Source organism: Haliotis cracherodii, unplaced genomic scaffold, assembly GCF_022045235.1.
Source record: "Haliotis cracherodii isolate W230 unplaced genomic scaffold, xgHalCrac1.p SCAF_6, whole genome shotgun sequence".
In the NCBI taxonomy this organism is placed as follows: Eukaryota; Metazoa; Mollusca; class Gastropoda; order Lepetellida; family Haliotidae; genus Haliotis; species Haliotis cracherodii.
The window spans coordinates 36260808-36273477 of NW_027266319.1; the positions used below are offsets into that span (position 1 = coordinate 36260808).

The window sequence follows — 12670 nt, forward strand, 5'->3', positions numbered from 1 at the left end:
TGATTAACTTGATACGAACCACGTGTACCGTATGATCAATTTGGTGCATGCGTCTCGCAGGGTATTTTTAGTGTAAACAAGTCAATAAGGTTTTTAAATAACAACGTTAGGATGTCTTATTTTCTCACTTTTCTTCATAAAACATAATCCTTTCATTAAAATATTTACATGAGCTTCGCCCACACCTTCCTTACAAGGTGGAATGGGGTTTAACTTCGCGTCCAAGGTTATTCCACTTATAAAGAGACGTGCATGCACGTGTTGTGGCTGCTTGTACTAGTCCGGACTGATGCCGATTTATAGTGCTAGCACACTGAGATACCATGCCGCAGTTTAACACGAATACCCCACTCAGACACAGTATACCGTTTTAGCCCCTTAATGCCGAACGTCAGACAGGGTAACAACAGGTACAAGGGGTGTGTAGATAAGACTGACACACAGACGTTTATTATCGTCTCACTGACGATACAACAGGTATATAATAAAAAGTAAAAGATCTATAATTTCAGGTTGATCATGCCCAACCGACGATTTTATGAGAGATAATAACATGCTACTAATGAACACACACACACACACACACACACACACACACACACACACACACACACACACACACACACACACACACACACACACACACACACACACACACATACACACGGCCAGCATGGGTTGTACATCACGTCAACTCTCCAACAAAAAAACCTTCTAAATTCGCTGATATCGGAGCAATATGGGTAAAACACAGAGATATTTCACAAATAAAAAATACACTCCAGTCAACAACAGCTACTTCTCTAGAAGCACTACAAGTAGAAACAGGAGAACTCACATTGAAACTAAGAAGAGAGCAGGCAATATAATCGTTCTAGGAACGAAAATCAAACCGTTTGGTGAAAAAGATAGGATAAGACAAAAGACACACGAGGTGAAGCCCTAGTTCGGAAAAACATCCCTCACTAAAGCCATCTAGGATATTAGTATGTGAACACATATGAAGTGACAACTGTTATGACATTCAGATACCAGAAAGTCTCTTCAAAGGGTTACAGTTTCTACAAAGGCTTTTGTATCATGTGCTGCTTTCTGTATCATGCACTACGTTATTATGGGACCCGTGAAGATCCGGAGTAGAATACTCCTTCAGCAACCTATACTTGCTATTATGTGTCACGCACTGCGTTATGTATCATGCACTGTCTTCTATATCATGCGCTACGATCTGTATCACGCACTACGTTATGTATCATGCGCTACGATCTGTATCACGCATTACGTTATGTATCACGCACTACGTTATGAATCATGCACCACGTTATGTATCACGCACTACGTTATGTATCACGCACTACATTATGTATCATGCACTACGATCTGCATCATGCACTACGATCTGTATCACGCACTACGCTATGTATCATGCACTTTGTTCTGTATCATGTGCTACGTTATGTATCACGCACTACGTTATGTATCACGCACTACGTTATGTATCATGCACTACGATCTGTATCACGAACTACGATCTGTATCATCCACTACGTTATGTATCATGCACTACGATATGTATCGAGCACTTTGTTCTTTATCATGCACTACGTTCTGTATCACGCACTACGTTATGTATCATTCACTACAATCTGTATCACGAACTACGATCTGTATCATCCACTACGTTATGTATCACGCACTACGATATGTATCAAGCACTTTGTTCTGTATCATGCACTACGTTCTGTATCACGCACTACGTTATGTATCATTCACTACGATCTGTATCACGAACTACGATCTGTATCATCCACTACGTTATGTATCATGCACTACGTTCTGTATCACGCACTACGTTATGTATCATGCACTACGTTATGTATCATGCACTACGTTATGTATCATGCACTACGATCTGTATCATGCACTACGTTATATATCATGCACTACGTTATGTATCATGCACTACGATCTGTATCATGCACTACGTTATGTATCATGCACTTTGTTCTGTATCATGCACTACGTTCTGTATCACGCACTACGTTATGTATCATGCACTACAATCTGTCTCTTGCACTACGTTCTGTATCACGCACTGCGTTATGTATCATGCACTTTGTTCTGTATCATGCACTACGTTCTGTATCATGCACTACGTTATGTATCATGCACTACGATATGTATCATGCAGTACGTTCTGTATCACGCACTACGTTATATATCATGCACTTCGATCTGTATCATGCACTACGTTATGTATCATGCACTACGATCTGTATCATGCACTAGGTTATGTATCATGCACTACGTTCTGTATCACGCACTACGTTATGTATCATGCACTTTGTTCTGTATCATGCACTACGTTCTGTATCACGCACTACGTTATGTATCATGCACGTTGTCCTGTATCATGCACTACGTTCTGTATCACGCACTACGTTATGTATCATGCACTACAATCTGTATCATGCACTACGTTATGTATCATGCACTACGTTCTGTACCTTTGACAGTTGCAAATGTGTTAATTCAACTTGAAATACAAATTGCAACAATTTGACTGCCAACATGATTATGTTGTCTCCAGGAAACACTATGATAAAGCAATTTCCTGGCTCCTGGTTATAATGAAATACGTGTTGTTTTCAATCAGTCAAATCCCAAGACCAAGGGTTGTTCAATTACCAGAAGGTGGGACCACCACGTTAAAGCTCGGATACGTATGGTTGCCGAGCATGAGAACGAGGCTGGTAAAGATGTTGTATCTGTGACGTTTTCGTTATAGCTACTAATAAGATATTTCCATTAGTTGAATCTCCCGATATTTCTTTGCCCTTGTAATCTCCGTCAAACATATTCAGAGTAATTGTTCTATTTGGGTACCTTAATTGGACCATTTCGCCAAGTGTAAACACAGGGTATCAGTGGCCACAGTGCAAGGATCAGATGGGGCATTATGGGAGCATTATGGGGGCATTATGGGGTCCAGCCTCTATTCTGTTGCCATATATTTCAGGACTTATTCATACACATAAGGGATAGGGAGTTAAAAGTGGCTCAGGGCGTTTCAATTGGCTGTGAAGAAATGCATCCCACAAGCGTATAACATTTCTCTGATTGGGATTCAAATCCCAGAATCTCTCTGAGAATTACTACAAAATAAAGCTACCATGTGAGGTGAGATCAAGTGGGGTTAAAACGTCACGTTCAAGATTATCAAGATTATTTTATTTATATGCATGCAGAGTGCATATAACTAAATCCCATTCATTAAACTCAATTTTAAATCAAAATTAAAATAAAATGCTTGCCAAATTGATGTTGTGTCTACAGGAACTTGTGTGATCAAGCTTTTACCTGAGAGTCCATAGGATGGTGGAATGGACTTTGTCGCTTTTATTTATAAATCGTATCAGATTTCATCAACTGTTGAAGATACCATCCCATGTATCGCCATTACAGGTATCCATCCGCTTGTAAAAAGTCATCATTTATGCATGCAATGCCTTCTCACTTACGTTTTTGCTGATGAGCAAATAGTCCTCTAAATAACTAGTATGTAATAGCAAATGATCAAAGGGAAGAACTGTTTGATCATCAACTATAAGGAATAAATCACCCTTACAGGCAATTTATCGGTAAAACTTAAACTGACCAGTTACAATAAGCGAGTGTGTCTTTTGTGTCAGTACGTTACTCTGGTCATAACTGGGCTAGGGGGATTGTGTGCCTGGTTGTACATTTGTGAATGAATGGTAAGTAGTGATGTTAACTTAACTTCTCAACTAATCAGATTTCGTAATTTATTACTGAATTAATCACATTGCTAGAAAGTTAACTTTCTCACTGAGAAACTACCGAAATGTTAACCCTCGTGTAACGGATAGAAGTAGATGGCCTGTTTTGTTGCTGATGTTTTAAACGTCTGCATCACTTCGATCTTTTCTCCCACATCAAGCTGACACTATTTGTTTATTTATTGTTTAACGCCGCAATCAGAAATATTCCAGCTATATGACGGTTGTCTGAAGTGGTTTCATTGGCTTATAAAACAGTCACTGTTCGGAGTGGTCACTACATTTGCTACAAACAGAAATACAACCGCCTTCATACCACTGCTGTTTTCATGGCAACATAAAATTACCAAGGAAGACAAAATGAAAAAAGATTTTTTTTTCAAAAACTCAATATTTACACTATGTCGCCCATGGCCTGCCCATGTCCGAAGAGTGGCCCATGGGCGAGAATATGTTCCTTTACTTAAAACTCATGTTTTTGTTTCGCAAATACATAAATGTATTTTTTTTTCAAGTATCATGACACAAACTTTAACTCATTTTAACTTAATTCAACGATTTTATAGCGTTATTGAAATGTTTCGCCCATGGGCGAGAAAAAGGTTTTGCCCATGGGCGAGAATATTTTCCTTCGCTCAAAACTCATGTTTTTGTTTCGCAAATATATGCAGGTGTTCTTACCATTTTCATGGCACATAATGTAACTCAGTTTTACTTAATTCAACTATTTTGTAGCGATATTGAAATATTTCGCCCATGTTTTCTTCCTTGGTATGTTCCCATGAAAACAGCATGTTTAACAGCATGTTTTGTAAATACCATTGACCGAGACTGGGCAAAGGCCGTAGAGTTTCTGGACTATTGGGTTTCCAGAATTAAAATGGGACGTGTTACACCGTTACACCGTTACAGCGTGTCGTATTTCAATGTCGTATTTTCGCGAAGCTCGTCGTCGTCGCATCTCAGTATCCATGGTGGGCACGGGTGGCCCAGTCGTCTAAGACGCCACGATTCGCTGTGCAGAGTTGCGTCCCCTGGACACACCAGAAACCTGTGATTGTGGGTTCGAATCCCGGTTCGCCCCGATTATGTTTCTAGGTTTGTCAGCACCATACCCGTGCTCATGGGTTTCACCGAAGTGGTAAACGTCCGAGACCTGCATCACTTCGGGCTTTCCTCCAACATTAAGCTGACACGCCGTAATATAACTGGAATAATGTTAAAAGGGGCTTTAAACCCAACTCACTCACTCACTCACTCACTCACTCACTCAGTATCCATGACGTGGTGACGCCAGCATCGATCATGGAACATAAAACATCGAACATTATATTTCTAAATTGCTATTGTAATCCGATGCTGTGTCTCAGATACCCTTCACTCTCTCTAAAATAGACATTACAGAAAAAATAAGCCGTTGTATTTTTCTTAACCGTTCCTAGTTTGAATGGGTGTAGAAATAATTTAGTCTTGTCGTAGAAAAATACGGAGAATGTTCTTTGGTCACTCATCCACAAACTGCCATCTTCGACCTTCAAGATGTCAGCCGATGGCTGAAGGCCCATGACAATATTGGCATGGGCCAACTCGACCATGACCTCGTACTTCAGGAACACAGATGCAATCTGTATATACTGCCTCTTGAAGATCATGGGCAGATAAATGAAATCACATCCTTGACGAAACACGTACTTATAATTCTCTGAGTTTCTTTCAAATGTCTGTATATAGGAAAGAAAAATGTCGTCTGCTTCACCGGAAGCGCCCATGTTATTGATATCATTGAACGTTTCCAAGATAGCAGGTTTGCCGTATTCATCGGTCCACCATTGCCACTCCGGTTCGATCTCATCAAGCGACAAGTTCAGTTTGTCCATTCCTTTATGAAGCCATATCGTGTTCCGAGGAAGATCAACAACATTCCATGGGTTCAATAATGTATCATCGCCAATCTGTATAAATCCATTCACATCTAAATTGAGTTGCATCGCCAGCATTAAGCACTCATAAAAGAAATACCATCCCTTGCTATAAGCCTCAATAAACACAAGATGGACGATATCCGAACCGCGACTTGCGTGATATGTGAATGAACCAATTTCAGGCCCGCAGTATACAATGTGTTTGAAATAACCTCTATACATTGATTCAAGAAGAGGTATATTATTGTAAAACGTTGCCTTGTTGAAAGCTATGATCAGACCTATATCTTTAATTATCGGATCGGCGTTTGTAAGAACAACATCAGGGCACTGTTCAGAAAAGGATTTCTGTCCAGGTCTTCGTGATGAGTATGTACGTTGTGTCAGATTGGACCCCGCAGTATTTATCCCCTCTGCTGGCAGGCTTCTGTGAGGCTCACTGTAGCCAACACTTTCCAAATCACTCAGCCATGCGTGTACAAGTTCCACATCAGACAGAGCCCATAATGGGCCATGTACCAATGTATTGACAATATCTCTCACACAGCCGAAAAACGACTTCGTATTATCACATTTCCACTTCAATAGTGTATCACGTAAATTTGTCAGATCTTCCCACGAATAATTCCGCGCCTTCATATTTTCTTCATGTTTCCACGGGGCTTCTGTGAACAACAGATCGGTGTAATCTCTCGGAATAGAATCTCCTCCCCTAATTTCTGATAAAAGCCTTTGTATTAATATCTTGCCCAAGGCGCCGTATAGACTGTGAAATAATAGTCCCCAGAACATTGAGTATTTGTAGGAAGCAATAGACGAGTACAACATCGTGAACCCAATAGGATTTTGTGTCCGCTTGCCGCCTGTGTTGAGCGAGGACGCGTTAACACAACTGTCGGGACACAGTAGAGTGTATTTGTCGTACATAAACCAAGGCACGAGGTCAGACCGCCCTTTTGTCCAGACCTGCTTCATGTCGCTTGTTACTTCTCTATCCAAGATCACCTCCATAACGGTGTACGTGTTTCCTGTGGTCAGAGTGCGGTTTGGGGTGTGTTCCTTCCGGTTGTAAATGTACTTTGTGTAGATTACATTTGCTCCTTTAGAAACTGCATAAAGATAGCCGAGTAGTCTCTTTGAATAGGTGCTGGGTGTAAGGTGACTGGTTATCTTGTTTGCGAAGGTGCTTTTATTTCTGATTCCAAGGTAAATGCAGTCAGGTGGTCTGAAACGATTTTAGGTAGAGATAGACTCACACATGGGACGAACATTGTAAATTATACCCTGAGTGCACTGGTGAGCAGGATTCTATGCAATAGTAAAGTTTAGGCGGAAATATCATATTTCTTAGTGTCTATACAACATTACCTCACCTTTTTTTCCCGGAGGCTAGTCAGCCTTAACTCCATACCCTAAAGAACAGCAACGTCATCCTTCGTTGTGGAAGCGCGCCGTGTCTAGGGGTAAGTGCGTGATATGAGTGAAGTTGGATTTACGCAGCTTTCGGCAGTATTCCAGCCACAGCACGGCGGGGGACACCAAGGATTGGCGACACATCATGTGGGCAATCAGACCTGCATCTTGATCTGGACGTGACGTGAGGCTACCCTACAGGCAGTGATGGTTATTTAAGATTATACCTGTGTACCTGTGCCCAACTTGCGAAAAAGAGGATAATGAAATTCTGCTTAAAGTTCAATGCATTTCAGGGCCAGGACATTTAAGGGACGGGGACAGATAGCAATAGCATAATCATCCCTGGTTATGCTGTGATAGGATGCCAGCTGTCTATCATTGCATGCATGTATAATTAATTACTCCAGTTTCACACAACGTCCTTATAATCTTCCACGCAGGGGAAGCGCTTTTTGACTGTTTTGTAGTGTGATAAGAGGTACCCAATCTGATTCCCAGATTTTGGTTGAAAATGTAAACGCGAGGGCGACGGGTAATAATAAAGGCCCAAGGACCCAGGTCTTTTCCTGACCCCGATTGTATAACTTGTCTTTCAAAACCGAGAAGTGTTTTTTCTGGCTTATAAACAAACCTGAAGTGTTCAATTGCTCCGTCCTTTACAAAATATATGACCAGTTCAGTCATGTTTCATGAATTCGGTTTTCCTGATATGAAGGTCCTATCTGGACATTGGCAAACATCTGCTATATTTTTATGGTGAAGATTAGACCTACAGTGTCAGCAAGATCCGAATAGGCACAATGGCGTACAGACGTCGAGTTCAACAAACGGGTTTGGCATTCGTTTGGATTAACGCTACACTGGCGTTGACTAATGACCGAGAAGGATGTATATGTTACTGGCCTTGAAGTGACACGGGTGCGCCTCTGTGAAGGGCGTTCATTTAGTTGGTAGACGTCACATTGTGGAGGGTACGAAGTAGGTGGAGGCGGGTTACCTTATGGTGGGTAAGATGGGGTCGCATTGTGATGGGTACGAATGGTTCCGAAGAGGTCACATTGTAGTGGGCACGAAGTTGTCACCTTGTGGTGAATAGGAACGGTCACATTATGGTTGTTACGAATGGTCACATTGTGGTGAATGCAAACGGTCACATTGTGGTGGGTACGAATGGTCACATTGTGGTGAATACGAACGATCACATTGTGGTGGTACGAATGGTCACATTGTGGTGGGTACAAATGGTCACATTGAGGTGGGTACGAAGAGGTCACATTGTGGTGGGTACGAACGGTCACATTGTGGTGAATACGAATGGTCACATAGTTGTGGGTACGAAGGGGTCACATTGAGGTGGGTACGAATGGTCACATTGTGGTGGGTACGAAGAGGTCACATTGAGGTGGGTACGAAGGGGTCACATTGTGGTGAATACGAACGGTCACATTGTGGTGGGTACGAATGGTCACATTGTTGTGAATACGAATGGTCACATTGTGGTGGGTACGAATGGTCACATTGTGGTGGGTACGAGGAGGTCACATTGTGGTTGGAACGAGGAGGTCACATTGTGGTGGGTACGAAGAGTTCACATTGTGGTGGGTACGAAGTGGTCACATTGAGGTGGGTACGAATGGTCACATTGTGGTGGGTACGAGGAGGTCACATTGTGGTTGGTACGAATGGTCACATTGTGGTGAATACGAATGGTCACATTGTGGTGGGTACGAATGGTCACATTGTGGTGGGTACGAATGGTCACATTGTGGTGGGTACGAGGAGGTCACATTGTGGTTGGTACGAAGAGGTCACATTGAGGTGGGTACGAATGGTCACATTGTGGTGAATACGAATGGTCACATTGAGGTGGGTACGAATGGTCACATTGTGGTGGGTACGAATGGTCACATTGTGGTGGGTACGAATGGTCACATTGTGATGGGTACGAATGGTCACATTGTGGTGAATACGAATGGTCACAATTTGATGGGTACGAAGAGGTCACATTGTGGTAGATGCGAAGGGGTCACATTGTGGTGAATACGAATGGTCACATTGTGGTGGGTACGATGGGGTCACATTGAGGTGGGTACTAAGGGGTCACATTGTGGTGGGTACGGTGACCTTGACTCACCGGCACCAAGGTATGTCTCCAGACAGTTCCACACTGCCGACAAACACGATGTGAACACCCGGTTGTTTCAGTGGCCTGGTCGCGTTCCCTGTCCGGCCGACCAGTACCAACCACGTATTGGCGAGGCTCCTAAAGAAGAGGTTTGTGAAAGTATCAATATGATTTTTGGTTTTGTTTGTTGTTTAACGACGAACTCAGCAATATGCCCACTATATAACGACGGTCTGTTAATAATCGAATCTGATAATATGAATTTAAACCACACAAACAATGTATATGGAAGCCTGACAATTCCCTTGGGTCTCCGTGTCTCCGTGCCATAGTATGCGTGTCACTCTGTGTTTGTGTGTTTGTGTGTGTGAGTCGGTAGGTCGGTCGGTGTGTGTGTTTGTGTGCGTGTGTGCGTGCGTGCGTACCGGTCGATCGGTGTGTGTGTGTGTGGAGTGTGTGTGTGTGTGTGTGTGTGTGTGTGTGTGTGTGTGTGTGTGTGTGTGTGTGTGTGTGTGTGTGTAGGGGGGGGGGGGGGGGGGGGTCATTTATCTAATATTTCAGATAAACCTGGATCGCCCAAGGCTCCTTCCTATCCGTCGAAGCGTTTAATAATTAATACAAGTGTACCCTACTAGAGATGTACTTCCCAGCTGTCAACCTATCAACACATCAGTACAAAGGTCATATGACAAAGGTAGGACAGTTTCATGACAGGTGTCAGACTTAGGTACCTTTCAAACAGTTGATCCCAACCATTATCGGGAAGGCTATCTCGACGATGGGCGTTCATTAGATAGTGTAGGACTACTATCGATACAACACTCGCCACTGTCAACAGAAGGAAACGTCGTCTCAGCTGATCTGCAACACAAAGGAAGGGGGCAGGTACAGAATATGTCCGCCATCTGTGGATGTACAGCATCTCACCATGCGTGATACTTGTTGTTACCCTGCCTGGTGCTCGGCATTGAGGGGCTAAAAGAAGGACGGGTCGGCTCGGAGTCAGTTTACTGTGTATGAGTGGGGGGTATTCATGTTAAACTGGGGCATAGTATCTCAGTGGGCTAGCACTTTACAATCGGCATTAGTCCGGACTAGTATAAGCAGCCACACCCAAATGCGTGCATGCACGTCGCCATATAAGTGCAATAATCTTGGACGCGACGTTAAACCCCATTTCACCTCACTCCTCACCAGGCAGAGGATGTATCGCTTTAAATCCATTCTTATGGTTAATCGGGGTTTTTTTACGGGCATGTCATCATTCAGTGAGTATTGCTAGTTTGTCTTCATGGAGAGGTAATACTGCAGAAATGGATTCTGTTATATTCTTCGTCTACAGGTGAGCGGATTTGGTTTTATGCCTTTGTTTGGAAATATACCAGCCATATAACGCCTGTGGAATCAAGCAATTCGAGGAAACGATAATGATGGTTACTATAGGCTACCTACTGATGAAGTCTTTTGGAAGGACTGAAACATAAAATATAAAGGAAAACTATTATATATGAGCTTGTTGATCGGCATAAATAACAGCGGTGGTGTTGTCGTGTTTTTACTTACCAGCCATGTTCAGTCGGGTACAAGACTATCAGTGGAATGAGAACCCGCACATGTCGCGAGCCGCTCCATGTCAGGTCACGTAGATAAGTACAGAACGATGTGCATATTTATTATCTTGTGTGCGTTGGGCCAGATATTATAATCAATGCAAGTGGTTAAAAGGGAGGGGTCCAAAATATGAAAATGACCTTTCAGTTAGCTTTACTGCCTACAACATACAACAATTGGTAAAAGGGGGATCCAGACCCTCTGGACCCATCCCCACCCTCTGCAGTGTAGCGTTGTTTTACGTGCACTGTAACTAGTTGTCCGGAGGATAGTTGTGCACATTCGGCCATGGCTCCGTTAGCCCTAAAGGGGCATTCACACGCAGAGCTCCAGATAAGCTGCGTATCTGCGTGAAATACGCATCAGAAATGCAGAAATACACAGTAAAATATAATCCAAGCGTATCAAATACGCAACGAACATTACAGATACGCTACAAAAATAAAACTTGTGCGTATCATCAAAATATTGTAAAGTAACCCTGCGTTTTCGATTAGCAAATCAGCAACTTATTTTTGAAATTATAAACGAGCATTCTGTCAACCTTGCCAAACTCCACGATGACAGTCACATCATGATCATTTGCCATCACACTTTCTTGTGGAAGTATCGTGGTATTTTTGAGTCCTATAAAGCTCTCGAATCCACACGACACCAGTTTGCAGGGACTACATGAATAGTGTTTTTAAATATTTAACTTAAATACCCACATGTGTAAAAACTAGTGGGTAACAGAAATTTGAATACGCAGGTAGAATTACTGATACCCAATGATTTTAAAATGTATGGGTAAAATACCCACAACACCAAAAGCTTATCTGGAGCTCTGACACGGTACAACTAGTTGTATACAACTTGTTGTATGCAATTAGTTGCACAAACTGAAGTTGTATACAACTCGGCATTCACACGGCGGTGAGTTGCATACAACTCGGGTCTCGCGAGATCTCTGACAAAAAAGCCTTAGCTGTCAATGTTCCGCCAATTAGACGATAAAATCCAAATGTAAAACAAATAGTTGTCCACTCATGAGTGATACATTAATAAAAATATAACGTGACGAATTTCCTTCAGGTGTACATTTACTTTAATTAAGAAATGAAGGGCATGTTTTATTTAACCTATCTTTATAAATTTGCCACAAGGAATATTTCACAATTCTCCAAAGGAAATATGTATATGCTGCAGTGTGGTAAATTCACAAAGCATCTTATAGGAAGAATAACACGATGAATCTCAATTTCTGTGATAAAAAAACAGCTGATTAGTATGAGTTTCATAAATTCTATGGCATTTTAGATTATATTAGTAACAGTACTACATACATGTACCCATTTTGCAGCAGTGCAATATTTTACTGGGTGAAAAGATATTGAAGAGATATTCAAATTATAATTGAAGATTGAAACAGTAAACTACTTCATGAACTGAATGCGTTGTGTACTAGTTCACCCGCACCTCAAAGGAAATAACAAATATGTACAACGATGTTGATGTTGACGTATACTAATATGACATCACTACCGGTAACCTCCCGTCGTAGCGAGTTCACTGATAGCAGTACGCGGAATGTTTGGAGCAGGTTTTACCGTGATGCTGGGATCGCATACATACATAAATGAGTCATGTAAGTTAAGTAATCAATCTGAAATCAACAAGTTCTGTTTGTTTTTATGTTTCCATTCTCGCCTTGATACTATATGGAAAGGCAGACCAATACCGTCGTCAGTGTGCGTGATTTTGCGTCAATATACAATCACATAGCCTGTCGTTTCAAATAACACTATAAACAGCTT

The 12670-nt window shown here is 42.0% G+C and overlaps 1 protein-coding gene across 1 annotated transcript; it reads right to left on the minus strand.

The window, feature by feature from the left end:
* Window positions 1-5143: 5143 nt before the first annotated feature.
* LOC139446401 (uncharacterized) lies at window positions 5144-10833 on the minus strand. The gene is made up of 4 exons (XM_071227731.1): window positions 10827-10833; window positions 9995-10124; window positions 9273-9401; window positions 5144-6947 (listed from the first exon to the last, which is right to left on the minus strand). Exons 1-4 carry the CDS (start codon window positions 10831-10833, stop codon window positions 5144-5146), a joined length of 2070 nt encoding a protein of 689 aa, XP_071083832.1.
* Window positions 10834-12670: the final 1837 nt, after the last annotated feature.